The sequence below is a fragment of the Aquarana catesbeiana genome, linkage group LG03, assembly GCF_042186555.1.
Source record: "Aquarana catesbeiana isolate 2022-GZ linkage group LG03, ASM4218655v1, whole genome shotgun sequence".
In the NCBI taxonomy this organism is placed as follows: Eukaryota; Metazoa; Chordata; class Amphibia; order Anura; family Ranidae; genus Aquarana; species Aquarana catesbeiana.
In genome coordinates, this window is record NC_133326.1 from 636,390,360 (window position 1) to 636,409,037 (window position 18,678).

At 46.2% G+C, this 18,678-nt stretch overlaps 1 protein-coding gene across 2 annotated transcripts in view; it reads right to left on the reverse strand.

Moving 5' to 3' along the window:
* Positions 1–18,678, reverse strand: part of LOC141133258 (interleukin-3 receptor class 2 subunit beta-like) — a 162,830-nt gene that overhangs the window by 82,937 nt on the left and 61,215 nt on the right. For both annotated transcript variants that reach the window (XM_073622523.1, XM_073622522.1), the window contains exons 3-4: positions 13,870–13,993; positions 9,341–9,507 (exon numbers count right to left, since the gene is read on the reverse strand). In XM_073622523.1, coding sequence (XP_073478624.1) covers positions 9,341–9,507; positions 13,870–13,993 — 291 coding nt within the window. The remainder of the gene's footprint in view (positions 1–9,340; positions 9,508–13,869; positions 13,994–18,678) is intronic.

Below are 18,678 nucleotides of genomic sequence, written 5' to 3' on the forward strand. Positions count from 1 at the left end.
TGATGTGGCAGGACTTGTACTGGGTCTGGGCATTTGTTCCTGGGGCCTATCGCTGGCGGCAGCACTGGTACTGGGCATTTTTTCTCGGGGCCTAACGCTGGCGGCAGCGCTGGTACTGGGCCTGGGAATTTGTTCCTGGGGCCTATTGGTGGTGGCAGTGCTGCTACTGACCTGGGAATATAATCCCGGTTTCCAGAGTGCCGTGCCCTTTTGGGAGGGACCCATTCTTCCTCCGAATCATTTGCCGATTCACTATTCGGTTCAAATGCCGAATTTGATTCAGAATTGGAATCTGATGAGAACTCCCCGTTGCTCTCATCGGTCATGGAGAGGATCTGGAATGCCTCCTCACTGCTGTATACTCTTTTGGACATGACGCGGTGTGACAGGTGGCAGGTGACGGTTACTGATGGGCTGTGCGATGGGTGGCAGCTGACGTTCACTGATAGGTGATGACGGTGTGACAGGCGATAGTCACTGATGGGTGAGAGGCCACGGACAGTGACGGGTGATGGGTGATGGCTGGCGGTCACTTAAGGGTGACAGGTGATGGGTTATGGCTGAAGGTCACTGATGGGTGACAGGGGATAGGTGACGGGTGATGGCTGGCGGTCACTGATGGGTGACGGGTGATGGCTGGCGGTCACTGATGGGTGACGTGTGATGGCTGGCGGTCACTGATGGGTGACAGGTGATGGCTGGCGGTCACTGATGGGTGACGGGTGACGGGTGATGGCTGACGGGTGACAGGTGCACCGCTGACGGTCACTGATTTGTGACGGGTGACAGGTGCACCGCTGATGGTCACTAATGGGTGACAGGTGCACCGCTGACGGTCACTGATGGCAGTCCCTTATGTGACAGGTGCACTTTATTGGGTGACTGTGGTGACTGTTGGTTGACAGATGACAATTGGGGGGGACGATGGGACAGGTGGGGTGTTGGTGCAGACACTACAGAACACAGATCGGTAACTCACTGCTTCTGGCTCTTCTCTCCTCACACTGGAAACGGTGTGTGAGGAGAGAAGAGCTGGTAACAGCTAGTTACCGCTCTGTGTTTACATTCATGATTGGCTGTGAAAGGATCACAGCTGATCACGTGGGTAAACAGCCGGCCAATGGCTGTTTACCGGCATCGGTGACGAGTAGTGTTCCCGGGAACACTCTGCCACCGACGTGCACGCGCAGCTCGCTCGCGATCCCGCGCATGCGCCATGCACAATGGGGTGGACCTATCTGTGATCGACCGTGACTTCATCACGGCTGATCACGTGGTAAACAGCCATGTTCAATGGCTGTTCACCCCCCTCGGTGACGAGCGGTGTCTCCGTGACACGCCGCCACCTAAGGAACAGGGATGCGCGCACACGATCGCGCGCATTCCCTGTTCAAATGGGAGGCCGTCATATGACGCCCTCCCGCAACGAGAGCCGCGCCGCCTGGCCGTCAATTGACAACCGGCGGTCGGCAAGCAGTTAAAGAAGTATAAACTTTCTGAAATTTCAGACATGTGAATGACACATAAAGCATTTTCAATATGCTTTGTGTCAAAATTCATCTGAAGTGCAGCAGAGGAGAGCTGTTTTAGAAGAACTGGGGCAGACTAGAAGGACAAAACACACTCTTTGATTTCCTCCCTTTCCATTGCCACCGACAAGCACACTGCCAAGATAAGCAGAGCATTCCATAACAGAGGCTCCTCCCAAGGAGGTACAGTAACAGAGCTATGGAGCCCCCAATTGTCATTGATCTTAACATAACGTATATGTAAATCAAGGAAGGGTAGCAGGAGAGTTGTCAGTATAGACAATACATCACTTGGGACCGGACCTGTGGACAGATATTGTGGGGAAAGAGGGGGCAACAGTACAGAGAAGTAACTTGTAACAGTCACAATTCCCATACCTCCCAACTGTCCCTGAATTCAAGGGACTGTCCCTGATTTTGAAAAAAGTCCCTCTGCCTCTCTTTCCTCCTCATTTGTCCCTCATTTTGGTCTGATCTATATAGTTGTATATAAAATGCACTACTTATCTATCAAAAGTGTTTCCCAGTGCTAAATCTTTCATCCAGTTTCTAAATTGTTGCATTTGTAAATTTTAAAAGCAAATATAAGGAAATAATAATGTTAAAAAAAGCATTTGTGGGCATAACTAATCATTTTTCTTTCTATAATTCTCCTTTAAGGGGGTGTGGCCAGGGATGTGCCCTATGCCAACAAACTTTTCCTAATAGGTGTCCCTCGTTCCCATCTCAAAAAGTTGGGAGGTATGACAATTCCCCATTGACTGTGTCCTCAGGAGCTTACCAATAGATTTCAGTTTCTCAGATCTCAGGGCCCAAGTGAGAATTCTGAGTCCTCCCACCCCTCCCACTGCTATAAAAAGCAAGTGCTGAAAGAGGTGCTGTAGTAGGCAGTAAAAAAAAAAAAAAGGCACCCGGAGTTCAGCCACTAGATGCTCTCTGGAGTTCAGCCACTAGATGCCATTATTGCTAATATGTGAACCCCGACTACTAAATCCTCCTGAGTTAAAGTGATACTAAAGTCTGATTTTTTTTTTAGTTAAAAATAACAAACATATTAACTGCTCTGTTGCAGTGCTTTTGCACAGAGCAGCCCAGATCCTCCTCTTCTCAGGTCCCACTTTGCTGCTCCTTCCTCTCCCTCCTGTTGAGTGCCGCAACAGCAAGCAGCTTGCTATGGGGGCACCTGACAGCTCCGTGTGTCCATTCAGACAAGGAACCACGGCCCGTCCCCACCCCCTTTCTGTCCTCATTGGCTGACTGACTTTGAATGACAGCAGCACGGCTGGTTCCTGCTGCTGTCTCAGCCAATTAAGAGGGGAGTCCTGGGCAGCTGACACATTCCTGCAACATTGCTGGATCTAAGTGGACCTCAGGTAGGTTTTAGGGGGGCCGAGGGGGGCTGCTGCACATAGAAGGCTTTTTATTCTAATGCATAGAATGAAGTGCTAATACAAACTTCCTTAAATTGGTTGTGAAGGCTAAAGGTTTTTACCTTCATGCATTCTATGCATGAAGGTAAAAAACCTTCTGTGTCCTGCTCCCCCACAGCCCCCCTAATATTTACCCAAGCCCCTCTTGATCAATGATGTGCATGGGAGCCTCGCCTGTCCCAGGTCTCTCTCTCCTCATTGGCTGAGACAACAGCAGGTGCCATTGGCTCCCACTGCTGTAAATCACAACCAGTGAGCCAATAAGGAGAGAGCAGGGGGCAGGGCTGAGCCGTGGCTCCTTGTATCTTATGGATGCATAGAGTGGGGCTCAGGAGTAAGCATGCACCAGTGCCCACATAGCAAGTGGCTTGCTATTGGGGGCACTGGTCATGGAGGTGGAGCACCAGTGGGGGACCCAAGAAGAAGAGGATCGGGGCTGTTCTGTGCAAAACCATTACACAGAGCAGGTAACTATGACATGATTGTTATTTAAAAAAAAATAATCTGTAATGTACAGTGAGGGATTTCTTTGAAGAACTGCAAACAGTTTGTTTTTAACTAAAGAGACACTGAAGTTTTTACAACCCGTGTTAAGCTGTCCATACACCGATTCCTCCTTCTGCACAAGCAAGGTGAATGGAGGAAACCCCTGCTCAGGGCCGGATTAGCCACAAGGCCACCGAGGCCAGGCCTCGGGGCGGCAGTGGTGTAGGGGCGGCGCCGCTCCTGCAGCGACTTCGCGGCCGCCCCCCCTTTCGTGCTGCCCATTAACCTCTATTATGGGCACCAGTGCCCATAGAAAAGATGGCCGCGAGCCGACCACGCAACTGCGCATGCGCCGTTCCGAAGCCGGCCGGGCTCGGGAAAGCTCGTAAGCGCTCGGCCGGGCGGCGCATGCGCAGTAGCGTGATTGCACCGCCCGGCGCCATTTTTAAAAAAAATGAGAGTACAGTAGCAAGTAGTGTCAGCGGTGCGGCGGCGTGGGAGAAAGATGACATCTCTCATTGCCCGCACCGCTGTTCCGCTCTCCTCCTTCTGATGGCAGGCAGCATGACAACATTGGCAAGTGACATCCCCATCTGGAGGCAAGGGACATCCCCATCTGGTGGCAAGGGACTTCCCCATCTGGTGGCAAGGGACATCCCCATCTGGTGGCAAGTGACATCCCCATCTGGTGGCAGGCATGGTGGCAAGTGACATCCCCATCTGGTGGCAGGCAGCGTGGCAAATGACATCCCCATCTGGTGGCAGGCAGCGTGGCAAGTGACATCCCCCATCTGGTGGCAGGCATAGTGGCAAGTGACATCCCCATCTGGTGGCAGGCAGCGTGGCAAGTGACATCCCCATCTGGTGGCAGGCATGGTGGCAAGTGACATCCCCATCTGGTGGCAGGCAGCGTGGCAAGTGACATCCCCATCTGGTGGCAGGCAGCGTGGCAAGTGACATCCCCATCTGGTGGCAGGCAGCGTGGCAAGTGACATCCCCCATCTGGTGGCAGGCATAGTGGCAAGTGACATCCCCATCTGGTGGCAGGCATGGTGGCAAATGACATCCCCATCTGGTGGCAGGCAGCGTGGCAAGTGACATCCCCATCTGGTGGCAGGCAGCGTGGCAAGTGACATCCCCATCTGGTGGCAGGCAGCGTGGCAAGTGACATCCCCATCTGGTGGCAGGCATGGTGGCAAGTAACATCCCCATCTGGTGGCAGGCAACGTGGCAAGTGACATCCCCATCTGGTGGCAGGCAGCGTAGCAAGTGCCATCCCCATCTGGTGGCAGGCAGCGTAGCAAGTGACATCCCCATCTGGTGGGCGGCAGCGTGGCAAGTGACATCCCCCATCTGGTGGCAGGCATAGTGGCAAGTGACATCCCCATCTGGTGGCAGGCAGCGTGGCAAGTGACATCCCCATCTGGTGGCAGGCATGGTGGCAAGTGACATCCCCATCTGGTGGCAGGCAGCGTGGCAAGTGACATCCCCATCTGGTGGCAAGGGACATCCCCATCTGGTGGCAAGGGACATCCCCATCTTGTGGCAAGTGACATCCCCATCTGGTGGCAGGCATGGTGGCAAGGGACATCCCCATCTGGTGGCAAGTGACATCCCCATCTGGTGGCAGGCAGCGTGGCAAGTGACATCCCCATCTGGTGGCAGGCAGCGTGGCAAGTGACATCCCCATCTGGTGGCAGGCAGCGTAACAAGTGACATCCCCCATCTGGTGGCAGGCATAGTGGCAAGTGACATCCCCATCTGGTGGCAGGCAGCGTGGCAAGTGACATCCCCATCTGGTGGCAGGCATGGTGGCAAGTGACATCCCCATCTGGTGGCAGGCAGCGTGGCAAGTGACATCCCCATCTGGTGGCAGGCAGCGTAGCAAGTGACATCCCCATCTGGTGGCAGGCAGCATAGCAAGTGACATCCCCATCTGGTGGCAGGCAGCGTGGCAAGTGACATCCCCCATCTGGTGGCAGGCATAGTGGCAAGTGACATCCCCATCTGGTGGCAGGCATGGTGGCAAGTGACATCCCCATCTGGTGGCAGGCAGCGTGGCAAGTGACATCCCCATCTGGTGGCAGGCAGTGTGGCAAGTGACATCCCCATCTGGTGGCAGGCATAGTGGCAAGTGACATCCCCATCTGGTGGCAGGCAGCGTGGCAAGTGACATCCCCATCTGGTGGCAGGCATGGTGGCAAGTGACATCCCCATCTGGTGGCAGGCAGCGTGGCAAGTGACATCCCCATCTGGTGGCAGGCAGCGTAGCAAGTGACATCCCCATCTGGTGGCAGGCAGCATAGCAAGTGACATCCCCATCTGGTGGGCGGCAGCGTGGCAAGTGACATCCCCCATCTGGTGGCAGGCATAGTGGCAAGTGACATCCCCATCTGGTGGCAGGCATGGTGGCAAGTGACATCCCCATCTGGTGGCAGGCAGCGTGGCAAGTGACATCCCCATCTGGTGGCAGGCATAGTGGCAAGTGACAAGAGATGGTGGCAAGTGACACGCTCAGGGCTCCCAATGATTCTGCATTATGGTGAGTTGAACTATTTCAGTTTATATTACAATGTAATGATAGAAATAATGTGTTTCAATCATCCTGACACCATAACAACCATGGTGCCGGGGATGATTGAAGCACTAACACCAGCCATTGCCTTGAAAAATTGCCTGCGAAAAATCCTTACCCCTCGCGCGCTTACCCTGAAGTATTTTTAGTCTACAATTAAAGCCAGTTATTTTCAGTGTTCTCGTGTATGGAGATATGTTTTTAATTGATCTATTGTAGAAGTCATCGATAAAGGACGTGGTGTGTGTGTGTGTGTGTGTGTGTGTGTGTGTGGGGGGGGGGGGCATTGAAGGACCCGGCCTTTGGGCGGCAAAGGGAGTAAATCCGGGCCTGCCCCTGCTGGGACATTGTATTCTGACAGCAGAATCCACCTCTGTCAGAATAAACTGAATTGTGTATATGAAATATGCCACGCTAAATGCAGATAAATCAATCCTATCCAGTGCATCACATAATATGCTATATACCCATGCACCTATGTCACCAAATGCAATAATACGTAACAAAATGTATTACATAAAAAAAATTGTTAACAAATTGAGTATCACATAAATGTAAAAATCAGACCACAATAGCAAATTACCAAATGTGATCATAGAAAATCAACAACTTGAAGGCAATATGCCTTTGTTGGGATGTGGTAACTTATTGCCTTCAAGTTTTTGATTTTTTTATGTGATACATTTTGTTATGTATTATTGCATTTGGTAACATACAGTATGTGCATGGACATATAGTACATGATTTATTGTACTGGATAGGATTCATTTTAGCATTGCATATTTTGTACATATTTTTTGGGTGATTTGTTTTTTATTTCAAATACTATCTACTTAGAGTTATGAGAAGGTTTTGCATAAGATGAGTAAGAATTGGCTGCAGCCGCTGACCAAGAAAACATTTTCTAAAATGTCCTTTGACGTTTGGCTGCATGTATTAGTAAAGAAAATAATTTGCTTTGGCCAGGCTGGGCTAAACAAATTATGTGAAGTTATAGCAAAGCTGGAGTTAGGTTTAAAACAGTTATACATTCGAGCACACAAACACAAATAACATACACAATATTATCAAAAGTATTGGGACACCTGCCTTTACACGCACATGAACTTTAATGGCATCCCAGTCTTAGTCTGTAGGGTCCAATATTGAGTTGGCCCTTTGCAGCTATAACAGCTTCAACTCTTCTGGGAAGGCTGTCCACAAGGTTTAGGAGTGGGTCTATGGGAATGTTTGACCATTCTTCCAGAAGCGCATTTGTAAGGTCTAATTCATCCCAAAGGTGTTCTATTGGGTTGAGGTCAGGACTCTGTGCAGGCTAGTCAAGTTCCTCCACCCCAAACACATCCATGTCTTTATGGACTTTGCTTTGAGCACTGGTCCAAATCATTTGGTGGGGGGAGGATTATGGTGTGGGGTTGTTTTTCAGGGGTTGGGCTTGGCCCCTTAGTTCCAGTGAAGGGAACTCTAAATGTGTCAGCATACCAAGACATTCTGGACAATTTCATGTTTCCAACTTTGTGGGAACAGTTTGTGGGAACAGTTTGGGAATGCCCCCTTCCTGTTCCAACATAACTGCGCACCAGTGTACAAAGCAAGGTCCATAAAGACATGGATGAGCGAGTTTGGGGTTGAGGAACTTGACTGGCTACTGTCACCAGTATGGTATTTATAAGTTGAAATCATATCCCCTCTCAAGCGTCTCTTCTCCAGAGAGAATAAGTTCAGTGCTCGCAAACTTTCCTCATAACTAGGGAGGAGCCCGATGTTTGTCTGTTCGCCGAACAGCGAACAATGTGCGGTGTTCGCGGCAAATTCGAAAACTGCCGGAACACCGTTAAAATCTATGGGACACTAACATGAAAAATCAAAAGTGCTCATTTTAAAGGCTTATAAATTATTGTCATAAAAAGTGTTTGGGGACCTGGGTCCTGCCCCAGGGGACATGTATCAATGCAAACATTTTTTTTAAAAACGTCCGTTTTTTCGGGAGCAGTGATTTTTTTAATACTTAAAGTGAAACAATAGTGGGGGGCTACCCCAAAGCACCCTCCCCATGTTGAGGGCATGTGGCCTTGTACGGTTCAGGAGGGGGGGGGGCGCTCTCTCGTCCCCCCTCTTTCCCTGCGGCCTGCCAGGTTGCGTGCTCGGATAAGGGTCTGGTATGGATTTTGGGGGACACCTACGTCATTTTTTTTTTAAATTTTGGTTCGGGGTTCCCCTTAATAGTCACACCAGACCCAAAGGGCCTGGTAATGGACGGGGGGGGGGGGGGATCCCATGCTCTTTTTTTCATTGAGTTTTATATATATTGCTGAGACCTGACAATTCATTACAGCCACGATCAGTTTTAAATGACAATTTTTCCTTTAGAAATGTCATTTTGCTGTGGTACTGTTCTAAACACTGGAAAAATGTGCCACTTTTCAGGCATAATATAGATACCCCCCAGGCACGATATTTAAAGGAATATTTCCTTTTTGTTTGTTTCACTTTAAGCATTAAAGAAATCACTGCTCCCGAAAAAATGGGCGTTTTTAAAAATAATTTTTGCATTGATACATGTCCCCTGGGGCAGGACCCAGGTCCCCAAACACTTTTTATGACAATAACTTGCATAGAAGCCTTTAAAATGAGCACATTTTGATTTTTCATGTTAGTGTCCCATAGACTTTAATGGTGTTTCGGCAGCTTTCGAATTTTCCGCTAATATTAATAATAATACCGCATATTGTGCGCTGTTCAGCGAACAGGCGAACGCCGATGTTTGAGTCGAACTTACGTTTGACTCGAACATTGGGCTCATCCCTAGTTATGAGGAAAGGTTGCAAGCACTGAACTTATTCTCTCTGGAGAAGAGACGCTTGAGAGGGGATATGATTTCAATTTATAAATACCAAACTGGTGACAATAAGGTTAAAATGTTTTCACAGAAGGGAGTTTAACAAGACATGCGGTCACTCATTAAAATTAGAAGAAAATAGGTTTAACCTTAAACTGCGTATAGGGTTCTTTACTGTAAGAGCAGCAAGGATGTGGAATTCCCTTCCACAGGCGGTGGTCTCAGCGGGGAGCATCGATAGTTTAAAAAAACTATTAGATAAGCACCTGAACGACCGCAACATACAGGGATATACAATATAATACTGACATCTAATCACACACATAGGTTGGAGTTGATGGACTTGTGTCTCTTTTCAACCTCACCTACTATGTAACTATGTAACATTTACAATTCAGCTGACGGTAGGCATGTGTTGCACAATTAATACAGGTGTAGGAAACACAGAGATGCAGTAAAAAAGTTTATGTTGCATTCTCACTCTCTTCCTCAGTGTTAAGTCGAGTCTCCAGTTTTCTGTCTGGCTCAAAATTAAAATTGATAAAATCTGCTGCTGACCGCCCTTCACCCAAAGCTACATCACATGTCCAATTTGAATGTGTCAATGAACTCCCGGTCACACTTTTCTTCAGACAAGCACTTTTCTCTCTAGGAAATTTAAATAGAAAGAAAAACTTTCACTTTCATACATAAAAACAGATAGACAACACAGAAACATTTTAAAAGCATCCTGTTCTGCTGAGCACACAGAGAACTGTTCACAATATTTCTTAACTGATCTTGAGATATGTTTTTCCATTAGTTGGCACAGCTGCCACATGCCTTTTAAAAGAAACAAATACTCCCCAACAGCTCAGATAACAATGAAAGGATACAAATTGGAACCTACAGCCTTTAGGTCTGGCACGCATCAGGGATGTTCCCAATCCATCCCCTCTCTGCTTCATAATTGCTATTGAAACTTTAAGTATCACTATTTGTGCTAATCCAAATATACTTGGAATCGAGGGCAGTGGAACCTAGAGATGTAACTAGAATCTTCAGGGAACCAATGTAAGAAACCATGAAGGGCCCCCCTGACCGGGGCCCTTCCCACTGTTTCTGGGGCCCTTTACTCCCATCATGGGACTCTTTAATACGCTACCACAGCGGGCCACCTTCCTGCCATCCTGGGGTCCCCCCACTTGGCAGAACGTCAGAGCCCAGTTGCAAGTGCGACCCTGGTAGTTCTGCCAATAGTGTCAGTAGTTTTTTTTATTTCTGTTGTTTTACTTTTGTTACCATTTTTTTTTTTTTTTTACTGTTTTATTTTTTATTATTTTTTAGGAACCCTGTTTGGGGCTTTGGTGAAATATCAGGGGTCCAAACAGACCCCTTTTGTCTCACTTTTGAGACAGAGAAAGGGACTGAGGATAGATTCTTCAGTCCCTTTTCTCTGCAGCCTCAGCTACACTGAATGAATGAACAGGAATAGCTCTGTACAGAGCTTCCCATTCATTCATAAACTGAAGCACAGTAAATTTACTATGCCTCAGCTATGAATGAAGAACACCCGCAGCCAGTGGGAGGGAGGGGGAAACTCAGCAGCACTGCAGAGGGGCCAGGGGAGCACACAAGGGCCCAGGGCAGCAGGACATTGATAGATAGGTGACAAGAGCAGCATACAGAGGGGCTGATGCCCTCCAATCCCCTCCCGCAGCCACTGAATGTCGCGTGGGAGGGAGAGCAGTTATATGGAGGGATTTATTCCTCTACATGCTGCCGCCTTCCTAGCCAGCTGTACAGGGGGGCCACACAGCCACCTGGAGCATAGGGGCTAGGTCGCAATGGTGACCCCTGTACATACGCCCCTGAACTCACCATAAATGTGTGCTATTCGCAGATGATCTTTTATTTTTTATCAAGTCGCCTCATAACACCTTTTCAAATGTATTTCATCAACAATTTGCTTATGTTTCAGGCCACTATGTCTACCTAGGTAAATCAGAAGCTATTAATATTAATTTAGATGCTGGGTCTACAAGAGCTTTCAATTTCAATTCTCTTGTGTCTGGCAAATTCACTCACTCTCTTATCTAGGGGTTAAGCTAACTCCAGGTGTGACAGCACATTATAAAGCAAATACATTTTTCTTTATATGCCAAATTGTATGAGGAGATGGCGATATGGTCTTCCTTTCTTGGGTGGGTAGGATGGCTTCTGTGAAAATTACCATTTTGCCAAAATTGGTGTTATTTCAGAACATTGCCAGTAGCTGTCCCCACCATAGAACTTAATAGATTTCAAGCTTGTGGTTTAAAATTTATTTGGGGAGACAAAGGTCACAGAGTGCTAAAGAACATGCTTTTTACCCCAAAAAACTTGGGAGGCCCAGGGGTACCCGATTTTTGGAAATACTATTTTGCCACGTACACACGATCAGAAATTCGGCCAGCAAAAGACCGATGAGAGCTTTTGGTCGGAAAATGCGACCGTGTGTATGCTCCATCGGACTTTTGCTGGCAGAATTCCAGCCAGCAAAAGATTGAGAGCATGTTCTCAATTTTTCGGTCGGAAAAAGTTCCGATCAGAAATTCCGATCGTCTGTAGCAATTCCGACGCGCAAAATTCCTACGCATGCTTGGAAACAATTTGACGCATGCTCGGAAACATTGAACTTCATTTTCTCGGCTCGTTGTAGTGTTGTACGTCACTGTGTACTTGACGGTCGAAAGTTCAGCGAACTTTAGTGTGACTGTGTATATGCAAGCCAAGCTTGAGCGGAATCCCTTCGGAAAAGCCATCATATCTTTTTCCGACCAAAATCCCGATCGTGTGTACGTGGCATCAGTCCATCCTCCCCTATTTCTGCCCTCCCCAGTCTTCTGTGTACTGAAAACCCTGCAAAAAATGCTGCACGCATTGGATCCTGTGTGCTTAGCCTCAATGTGCTATGTCTCTGAGCTCCTTGTTAACTCTCCTCTTATGGTGGGCAGTCCTGAATACTACAGATCAGGTGCTCCGATGTGCTCTCATTCCTGGTAATTAACCAAGGGCTCATTAACATTTGTGCTATCCCTCTGATGATCTGCAGTGTTTTGCTCTTCAGAGGGCTCTTGAGAGGTGGCGAGGAGGTGGTATGTTTTGCGTAAATGAGGCTTAACAAAGCACTGAAGACATTGGATCACCATGATAGTCAGGTAAGTACAATATTTAGAAGCAGCCCTGAGTATGCTTAGTACCGTAAGCGTTTCCTAAAAATTCGAATAGATCAGCAGTAACCAGCTGATATTCGAACTGTGTATGGGCAGGCTGAATGCACCAAGTTGATCTCTCGATCAACTTGGGTTCAACCAGCATGCTGGGTTTTACCTGCGATTATCGCTAGTGGCTGCTATATTATATAGTGAATTCGAGAATCTAAAATTTATAACCGGCTTTCTACATTTTTGTTCTACTGCACACTGTGAGCAAAAGACCATAGCAATACTGCCTCAGAATTAAGTGCAGCAGGTTTGTGGAATTATTTCAAATAGATGGAAGACAGCAAAGAGTAGAGGGAAAGGAGAGAAGAAATATGGACTTTTCATTATGCAATTGTACAAGCCCTACAACAATTCAACCACTTCAGCCCCCTTCATGACCAGGCCATTTTTTTGCGATACGGCACTGTGTTATTTTAACTGACAAGTGCGCGGTCGTGCGACGCTGTACACAAATAAAATTGATGTACTTTTTTCCCACAAATTGAGCTTTCTTTTGCTGGTATTTGATCACCTCTGCGGTTTTTATTTTTTGCGCTATAACCAAAAAAAGACCCGATCATTTTGAAAAAAAAATATTTTTTACTTTCTGCTATAAAACATTTCCAATAAAAAAAATGTAAAAAATCTATTATCAAAAAAAAAAAAAATTCTTTATCAGTTTAGGCCAATATGTATTCTGCTACATATTTTTGGTAAAAAAAATGTCAAAAAGCTTATATTGATTGGTTTGCACAAAAGTTATAGCGTCTACAAACTAGGGAATATTTTTATGGAATTTTTATTTATTTATTTATATTTTTACTAGTAATGGCGGCTATCAGCGATTTTAAGCGGGACTGCGAAATTGCAGCGGACAAATTGGACACCTAACTGACACTTTTTGGGGACCAGTGACACTAATACAGTTATCACTGCTAAATAATATGCACTGTAACTGTACTAATGACACTGGTAGGGAATTGGTTAACATCAGGGGCTATCAAAGGGTTACGTGTGCTCCTAGGAAGTGCTTTCTAACTGTGGGGGGAATGCTTTGACTGGAGGAAAAGCGAGATCTGTATCTCTGCTTAGCAGAAACACAAGATCTTCATCTTCCTCCCTTACAGAATGGCGGTCTGCCTTGTTTACATGTCCAGACTGCCATTCTGCCTCTAGTGTGAACGATCGCAGGGTGCCAGCGGCCATCGCGGCCGCCGGACCTGATGATTGGCTGCCGCTGTGTCCAATCACAGTGGGAGCGCGTCGCAGGCGGCACATGCTCCAGACCCGCTGCACGAAATCAGGTACCTGTACGTGATTTCACGCAGGAGGGCCGCCCTGTCGCAGTATATATATGTGTGGGGCAGTCCTTAAGTGGTTAATTTAGGTGCCTGGGATCTTACTATAACTTGCCAAGTTCAGGACTGTTTCAAGTACTGCACTTATGCCAGCCATACATGGATCGAAATTTTGATCCATGTATGGGCAGGCTGATTGTACCATTGATCGCCTTGAGTACAACCAGCCTGTTGGATTTTTTTTACATGTGATTACCACTGGTGGCTATAGCCGCCAGCAGAAATCATTGTATTCTGCTGGCTAGGAAGGCTGGGAAGGCCGGGAAGGGTCCCCGTTGGAAAAACACAATAGCACTGCTGGAGGAATTCCCCCATCAATACTGACTGTGTTTATGGGGGAATTGAGCTAAATATGGGGAAAAAATGCACATCCCACATTAATAAGATAAGCTGTAAAAGGTGCTAATAAGTCACAAGCATAGACATACCTATCTTTTTCTTTGAGAGTCATGTTCACCAGATTTCCAGAAAAGTTATTTTCTGACCACGTGCAGGTAATATATTTCTGTGGATATAATCGAAAGCAGGACAGACTGTCCAGTAATTTGGCACCTAGGTGGAAATAAAGCATAAAGAACCCAAATGGTACATTTATAACTAAACCAGAGAGAATAATAAAGTAAACTTTCACTGAATGATATCTATATAAGAAAATAGCACTTCAATGTCACCATACAGTATACAAGAAGTAATTGATTAAACTTTTAAAGCGGATCTTCACTTTTTTATGGGAGCAGGTACTTTTTTCCTACAGGTACCCACACCCAGTTCTGCATTTCTCCTGGGGTGAAAATGATGGAGGTTTGGCCTGCACCCTTCCCCACCCGCAATCTCCTGGGACATGCCACACAGTGGCGTCACTAGGGTTGGTGTCACCCGGTGCTGAAAAAATTGGTGTCACCCCCCTCCCCCCTGCCCTCCACCAAATATAGTCCCCCCTCAGTACAGACCCCTCTCCACTAAGTACAGATCCTGCAGTAAAGATCCCCCTCCCTCAGTATAGATCACCCTCACTAACAACAGACCTCCACCCACAGTGCAGACCCCCCCATCAGTACAGACACCCCCCCATCAGTACAGACCTCCAAACTCAGTGCAGACCCCCCATCAGGGTAGAATCCACCCCCTTAGTGCAGACCCCCCCATCAGTATAGAATCCCCCCTTAGTGCAGACCCCCACAGTTTAGACACCCCCCTTTAGTGCAGACCCCCCATCAGTATAGAATCACCCCCTTAGTGCAGACCCCCCATCAGTATAGAATCACCCCCTTAGTGCAGACCCCCATCAGTATATAACCTCCCCTTAGTGCAGACACCCCCATCAGTATATAACCTCCCCTTAGTGCAGACCCCCCATCAATATAGACACCCCTCTTAGTGCAGACCCCACATCAGTATATAACCTCCCCTTAGTGCAGACCCCCAATCAGTATATAACCTCCCCTTAGTGCAGACCCCCCATCAATATAGACACCCCTCTTAGTGCAGACCCCCTATCAGTATAGAATCACCCCCTTAGTGCAGACCCCCATCAGTATAGAATCACCCCCTTAGTGCAGACCCCCCATCAGTATAGAATCACCCCCTTATTGCAGACCCCCATCAGTATATAACCTCCCCTTAGTGCAGACCCCCCATCAGTATAGAATCCCCCTTAGTGCAGACCACCCATCAATAGAGACATCCCCTCTTAGTGCAGACCCCCATCAGTATAGAATCCCCCTAGTGCAGACCCCATCAGTATAGAATCCCCCATAGTGCAGAGCCCCCATCAGTATAGAATCCCCCTTAGTGCAGACCCCATCAGTATAGAATCCCCCTAGTGCAGAGCCCCCATCAGTATAGAATCCCCCTTAGTGCAGACCCCATCAGTATAGAATCCCCCTAGTGCAGACCCCCCATCAGTATAAGCACCCCTCTCCCCTCCCATAGCGCCCCCCCTGCACATGTCCATCTACTAATCTACTTAGAGTGTACAGTACCTCAGTACAGCGTGGCCGCGGACGTATACACACAGAGGTGTGTGTCACTCAGAGCTCCTCCTCCTCACTGGATGTAAACAGAGGAAGAGGCAGCTTCAGTCCGCTCCACGGGGGACACAGAGTGAGCGAGACGAGAGGCACAGGGCGGTGTCAGCAGCTGCGGTTCTGCTATACATGGATGTCACCCCTCTGGCGGGTGTCACCCGGGCCTGCGGCCTGCACCCCCCCGCCCCCACCTTGCAACGCCACTGATGCCACATGTCCCAAGAGGCTGCATGACCAGTTTTAAAATTTCAACACATTCTTCTGCATGTGCAGTGGGGAGCCAGCTGTGAAAAAGTCACAGCCAACTCCCAAAGCCAAGATGGCAGCACCGGGGATCCGAAGACCGGTAAAGAACCAGCCTAGGTGAACACAGTGCTAGACTCATGGACTGGTGAGTGTCTGATTTTTATTGTCTGTATTTGTGATGAGTGTAGTTACTCTTTAAGGAAGCATATCATGAAAGAGATGTAGAGGCTGTTATTGCTGACCACTTGGTAATAAAAAGGAGTGTACCCCGCGCTGCCTTAACTAGTAGAGCAGCTCACACAACAAACAGATAATTTGTTCAAATAGCAAAGATATATAAGTGTAGCGCTAGACTGATTAAGTTGGTAAATACCAACTAACAACCTTGTAAGGTGAATCGTGAAATATCAGTGAATCAATCCGAATGTACAGACCATAAAAACTAATAACCTAAACAAAAAAACCCGTAAATATCACATATGACATGTGCCTGATAAACTGAATAAAAAATAAACAATCATGTGTGAAAAAAGTCAGTGAAAATTCTATAAAGTCCACAGTATATAATGAAGAAAGAGAAGATCCAATTTACCACAATGGTATATCACATATGACATGTGCCTAAGAAACTTAATAAAAAATAAAAAAACATGTATATGAAAAAATCTGTGAAAATTCTGTATAGTCCACAGTATATAGTGAAGAAAGAGAGGATCCAATTCACCACAATGGTATCAAAGTGCAATGGATAATACTGGAAGCATCAGTGCAGAAAAGCCCACACCAAGGCAGATATGAGCTTACCAGATGGTTTGAACTCAAAAGAACATACGTTCTATGAGTCAAACAGGCTTGTATATTAAACTGGCAACCAGGATGGAATCTTGGGGATCCTCTGCGGTTAAAACCCAGGATGTCCCGACCCTTTATAGGAACTTGATCTCCATGCAGGGGTAATAGCACATCAAATATGTATGTGGAACATGAAAAAAAAGGACCACATAGCGTAATTCTGTATAAACTGTTAAAATTTTAATAAGTAAAACACTCACATTTGAAAAATGATATTCAAGCGCTTGAAAAGAAATATTGGCGGCAGTGGAGTCCTTCCCGACGTGTTTCGTCTCAATAGACTTCGTCTGGGGTGTCCCTCCACTGCAGCCAGACTTACTTATAAAGACAATGTGACCCCAATTATGAGACTCCAGCTCGCGCTGTGACACTGTCAATTTAGATGTGTACTTCCGGTTTGCCAAAAATGACGGACCTGCGTGCATTCCACGACTCAGTATGGTAGCGAGACGTGTGTTCCAAAAGCAGGGATGTAAATACACCTAACGTTCGTTGTGAGCGACGTACGGGCATCTGCACAGGTGACCCAAGATGGCGGAATAGCTTGCGTGCCACGACTCAATCTAGCGGCGGAACTTGCGTTCCAAAATCTGAACGGCATTGCAAAGAACAACACGCATTAGGTCAAATGACGTTCACCTAGAGCGACGTACAAACGTCCGCTCAAATGAATCCAATGATGAACATATAGGCGTGACACCTCGTCAAATGGTAAACCCACCCAACGTCCGCATCACACAGCATCGAGTATTTCCAATGACCATGGAGATATAACCCATAATCATCACATATCTGGTAAACTGACTATGTGAAATGGGCGGAGGAAGGGAACATAAGTGAACTTGCAAGTGAACCCCCAATAAAAAAATCTCAATATATGGGAAATAACTGGAATATACCCTAAATTTGATAAACAAAAAAGTACTTATTAAGGTTATAATGTGATACCTCTACCCAAAAAAAAGACCCAAAACCTAAATAAAGGACATTTGTCTAAAATATTTTTTTTTTTTTTTTTTTGCTTGTTAAATATATTTATTGAGTTTTCACAGAAGAAGAAATAAAATGATACAATACATGGATACATATCAATCATCAGAAGATCTTTGCAGTATGATAAAAAAGATAAATAAATAAGTTAATAAAATAAAGTAATTTTAGAGATATCTTACAACCATATTTACTATACACTAGTTGGGATTCTAGATGTAAGATTAGAGAAATAAATTAAGTTATTAGACTAAGTATCCATAGGAATATTTTAGGAAATAATAAAAGAAAAGGAGAGGGAGGAGAGATAAAGATGGAAAGAAGGAAAGAAGAGAAAAAAAAAAAAAAAGAGAGTTTCCCGGGATAACGATTCAGCTCTCATTAGGTATACAAATATAATATATATTTCAGTAATAATATGATATATATCTTAGTGTGGTAACAACAGAGATTGGTCAAAATCTGTAGGGAGGTAGTTTTTAACCCATGGTTGCCAAATTTTGCGAAATTTATTTATTTTATTTTCTTCAATAGCTGTCATCTTGGCGTATAAAAGTGCTCTGTTCATTCTGTGTTTAGCTTCAGCAAGAATTAGATTTTGGGACTTCCACGCCTTGGCAATCGTTTGTTTAGCTGCAGTGCTAAGTTGGATAAACAATTGGAATTGAGTATGGGTGAGTATTGTGGGTTTAAGGTTTAGGAGTGCCGTTGCAGGATCTGGAGGAATCGTGATTTCCAGGGCTTTAGAAGCCATAAGAAATATATGCTTCCAGAATTCTTCAACTACGGGGCATTGCCACCATATGTAAAAATGTGTTCCTGCTGTGTCAAATCCTCTAAAGCAATTAGGTGAATATGTGGGGACAAATTAAGCTATTCTAGCTGGTACAAGGTACCAGCGTGCTAGAACCTTGTAATTAGTTTCTACAGCAAAACAATTTGGAGAGGAAGTTTTGGTGGCTGACCATATATTCGACCAATCTTGTTTATTAAACACTCGATTCATATCTTGTGCCCATTTAGTTGTGTATGAGGGTAGAAACTCACTAGATATCATATTAAGTTGGAAATATAATATTGAGATAAGTCCTCTAATGTGTGGATCACTTATACAAATCCGCT